The 3,950-nt window shown below is 33.8% G+C and overlaps 1 protein-coding gene and 1 long non-coding RNA gene across 2 annotated transcripts in view; both read right to left on the minus strand.

The window, feature by feature from the left end:
- Positions 1-3,691, minus strand: part of LOC109584692 (RING finger protein 121-like) — a 5,383-nt gene extending 1,692 nt beyond the window's left edge. Inside the window, exons 1-4 of the mRNA XM_020000511.1 lie at positions 3,543-3,691; positions 3,167-3,241; positions 3,087-3,121; positions 2,037-2,280 (exon numbers count right to left, since the gene is read on the minus strand). Coding sequence (XP_019856070.1) covers positions 2,037-2,280; positions 3,087-3,121; positions 3,167-3,241; positions 3,543-3,671 — 483 coding nt within the window. The 5' untranslated portion in view covers positions 3,672-3,691. The remainder of the gene's footprint in view (positions 1-2,036; positions 2,281-3,086; positions 3,122-3,166; positions 3,242-3,542) is intronic.
- LOC109584693 (uncharacterized) lies at positions 159-552 on the minus strand. The gene is made up of 2 exons (XR_002186132.1): positions 486-552; positions 159-231 (listed from the first exon to the last, which is right to left on the minus strand). It is a non-coding gene; the product is annotated as an uncharacterized LOC109584693 (long non-coding RNA).
- Positions 3,692-3,950: the final 259 nt, after the last annotated feature.

Consider the following 3,950-nt stretch of genomic DNA (forward strand, 5'->3'; position numbering starts at 1 on the left):
AACTCGAAAAATTGAAGTTGGAATCAGCTCAAACTTTCTACACAACATAAGTACGTCAATATGTATCAGAAAATGTAATAAAATTCTGTGATGATTATACAAAGAGACAGAGTTGCATTCTCCAGCTGTGTATAATACCTTTTGCCTTTTGGTTCCGATTGAAGTTGAGCTGCTCTTTCCTTGTTCATGTATCCAGCACGTAACTTTGACTCTAACTCTCTCAACTCCTGACTGTCAATAAGATAATAATAATAATACCATTATTTTACAAAAGATGTACTTCAATGCTAATGCATGCATGGCAGACTTTAAAGTTTCAATCAGAATCAGCTCAAACTTTATACAGAGGATAAAGGCATCAATATGTATACAACAGAGGGGGAGAGGCAACTTTGGCCACATGTTTTCAAAACTGGTACTTTTATTTATTTATTTGTTTTAGTTTTTAGGTACCAAAGTACAGACTGATACAGCTGGTGCCATACCTATTGTCTCTGATTTGCTGACAAAGTCTCTCATCTCTTTGGGATTCAAAGTTTAATCTTTTGTAACTCCTAAACAAAGAAAGAGGGAGGGAGAAGTAAACTTGGTGGGGCGGAGACAGTGGCGGATCTAGGGGGGGGCCTGGGGGGGCCATGGCCCCCCCAAAATTTTTGTGGTGAAGTGTAAAATTAGTTTTATCTATGTAAACTGTGAAACAGCTGCAGTGCTTGACTATGTAAACAGTCTGTAAACCACAAAGGAGCTCATTTAAGAGGCCTAATCTTCTAAATTTTGACTTTCCAAATGAAATCCTGCAAGCCTGGTTGACCTCACCCACTAATTATCCCACCCATATCATTAAGGCCCCCCCAGAAATTCAATCCTAGAACCGCCACTGGCTGTCATGGGCTGAGTTATTAAAAGAGGTAGTCAATTGGGGGACCTCAGCTATAGTTAAAAAGAAATACATAAAGCAGTGAAAAGCATAATCACCAGTAGTGTCTTCAGAGCCACCACTCTCAGACTATGAAAGAAGAAGGGCAAAAGAAGAGTAAGAGAAAGGAACAAGAGGGTCGGGGGTTTAGGGTTGTCATATACAGTTATGCATAACAATAGATTTTGTTATTATAATATTTAATGTATAAGAAATAAAATACTGCCTCTAAATGAGTCAATTAGTTTTGTTTATCTGTACACATACATGTACAATAATGCTGCAAGCAGCTCACTATAATATCAACTAGCTAACAATACTAATTCCTAGGGTTTTTGCAAAATGATAACTAGACCAAATGTCAATTCATTTTAAAAGCAGGCAGCATATAATAATATAAATATACAGTGCACAATATTATGTATACATGTACCATAAATGGGGAGTGGGAGAAAGTCAGAATTAATGGCACAACTCACTTCCATTACAAGAATTTTAACACAGGATCCTACACAAATGTCAGAGCAATAGCTATTTTGAAGACAATAATTGTAAAGCAATAGCTATTTTAAAGACAATAGTTGGAGTAAAATTAAATAAACTACTCACATGATCACACAAATGACAAACAAGCCATAAATGGTATTATGCAAGGAATCTAAATTTAGAATAATGATAAGTAAGCAGAATTAATTAAAGAAGATAGATTGATAAGATTAATATTGTGGTAAACCATTGGAAACTATCATTAAATTTAGTGTATGTAGGGTTTTCTTATTATTAGTATTGTTGTGTTATGTGATTAATTGGTTCCTAAGGTTATGTAATTTTTGTAAGTCACTTCCTGTACATATCCCAATTATCAGTAAATTATTAGTAAAACAATGCAGATCTAATTTAATTTCCTGCAGTAAGGGAAGTCAATTCTACCTTATATGGTAAAGTGGGCTGCAACTGAAGCCATACTAGATAGATCGAGCATAATGAAACATAAGCACCAGCTGAAATTTATTCTTCACAATAAGTCAGGAATTAGGCAATTGACCAATTACTTTACTCAATTGGAGGATTATTATTAATTAGTTATTCAAAACTCATTCAATTGCTGAGTATGCCTTACTATCTGTCTTCTTACTGTCATGGCAGCTGACATGTAGTCCAGACAGACCTCAGCGCAGTCTCGTCCCATTACACCATAGTACACTCCATAAAACACCAGTGTCACTCCAGTCTCCAGTATAATGTCAGGATTAACTGGTAGCAATAGTCCCAGTCCAGTGAACACTAGTAATAATACTAGATACCCAATGATACCTAGAGCATAACTAGCTTGATATATCCATAAGAACCACCTGTACACTATCCTACAACAGGAGAGAGAGAGAGAGAGGAAGAAGAGGAACAACCAATTATACTGTACATCTACCAGCTGGTAATACTAAAATTAAACAATCTTAAAATGGCCGTAACTTGAAAAATTGAAGTTGGAATTGGCTCAAACTTTCTACACAGCATAACGACATCAATATGTATCAGAAAATATAATAAAAACTGGGGGTGATTTCGGAGCCAGTTTTCCAAAAAAACCATGGGCTATAATAGTACAGGGATTTTTCAGATTTTGGCTCATTTTTTAAAATGGCCATAACTTGAAAAATCAAAGTCGGAATCGGCTCAAACTTTCTACATAGCATAAGGACATCAATATGTATCAGAAAATGTAATTAAAATTTGGGGTGATTTCGGAGCCATTTTTTGGAAAAAACCATGGGCTATAGTACAGAGATTTTTTCAGATTTTGGCTCATTTTTTTAATGGCCATAACTTGAAAAATCAAAGTCAGAATCGGCTCAAACTTTCTATAGAGCATAAGAACATCAATATGTATCAGAAAATGTAATAAAAGTTGGGGGTGATTTCGGAGCCATTTTTCAGAAAAAACCATGGGCTATAGTACAGGGATTTTTTCAGATTTTGGCCAATTTCTTAATATGGCCGTAACCTGAAAAATCAAAGTCGAAATTGACTCAAACTTTCTACACAGCATAAGTACATCATTATGTATCAGAAAATGTAATAAAAATCGGGAGTCATTTCGGAGCCATTTTTCAGAAAAAACCATGGGCTATAGTACAGGGATTTTTTCAGAAATTGTCATAATTAAACTAACCTTGGAGTGTTGACATGAAGCTTCTTCCTAGTAGCCTTAAACATTACAAATAATGTAATAATAGAGAATATTGACCATACGATGATCATCCTCCAGAAACTCAACCGAACACACAAATAAAATGGAATTATCCACATGCCTAATAAGGTAATGGCCTAAGAGAGAAGGGAGGAGGAGAGAAATTAAAATCATCAATGTTATATACTATAGGACCACATTCTCATGCTGCTGAAATACAGTATAAGAAATAATTATGGAGGAACTAGCTAATTTGTATAAAATATACATTTATATACTAACTATTATTATATGTTATTTATACCTTATTATTATAACCAACACATAAATGTACATTATTAGTATATGATTAGTATATTACTGTATATTATTAGTATATCATTTGTATATTATTAGTATATTATTACTTGTACACATGTACATGTATGCTGTGTCTACCTGGTATGATTTCCTGTGTTTTATTCTCCATAAGAAGAGGAGTACCTGTGCTACTCCAATAGATGCAAACAGTATTAATATCATTTCAGCATGCATCAGGTCATGACCTCTGTGCTTCTCCTCTATCATCCGGTGACGTAACCTTTAAAAATATAAATTATTAATTTATAATTAATACATTGCATTAGTTATGTATCAAGATATGGCTGTAGTCTTTTAGTTCTTAGACTTTTCTTTACTACAATTTTCAGTCAAATTTTTTTACAATATCCAGCAAATTATAACCATGTATCTGGTAATTAATGGGCTGGTTAGGAAATTTTTGTGTCTAAACTAATTGTGTGTGATTTAATTTTTATGTAATCGTACATTATTGATTGTGGTACTACTAATTATTATTCATGATCT

This window comes from Amphimedon queenslandica, unplaced genomic scaffold (genome assembly GCF_000090795.2).
Source record: "Amphimedon queenslandica unplaced genomic scaffold, v1.1 AMPQUscaffold_13179, whole genome shotgun sequence".
In the NCBI taxonomy this organism is placed as follows: domain Eukaryota; kingdom Metazoa; phylum Porifera; class Demospongiae; order Haplosclerida; family Niphatidae; genus Amphimedon; species Amphimedon queenslandica.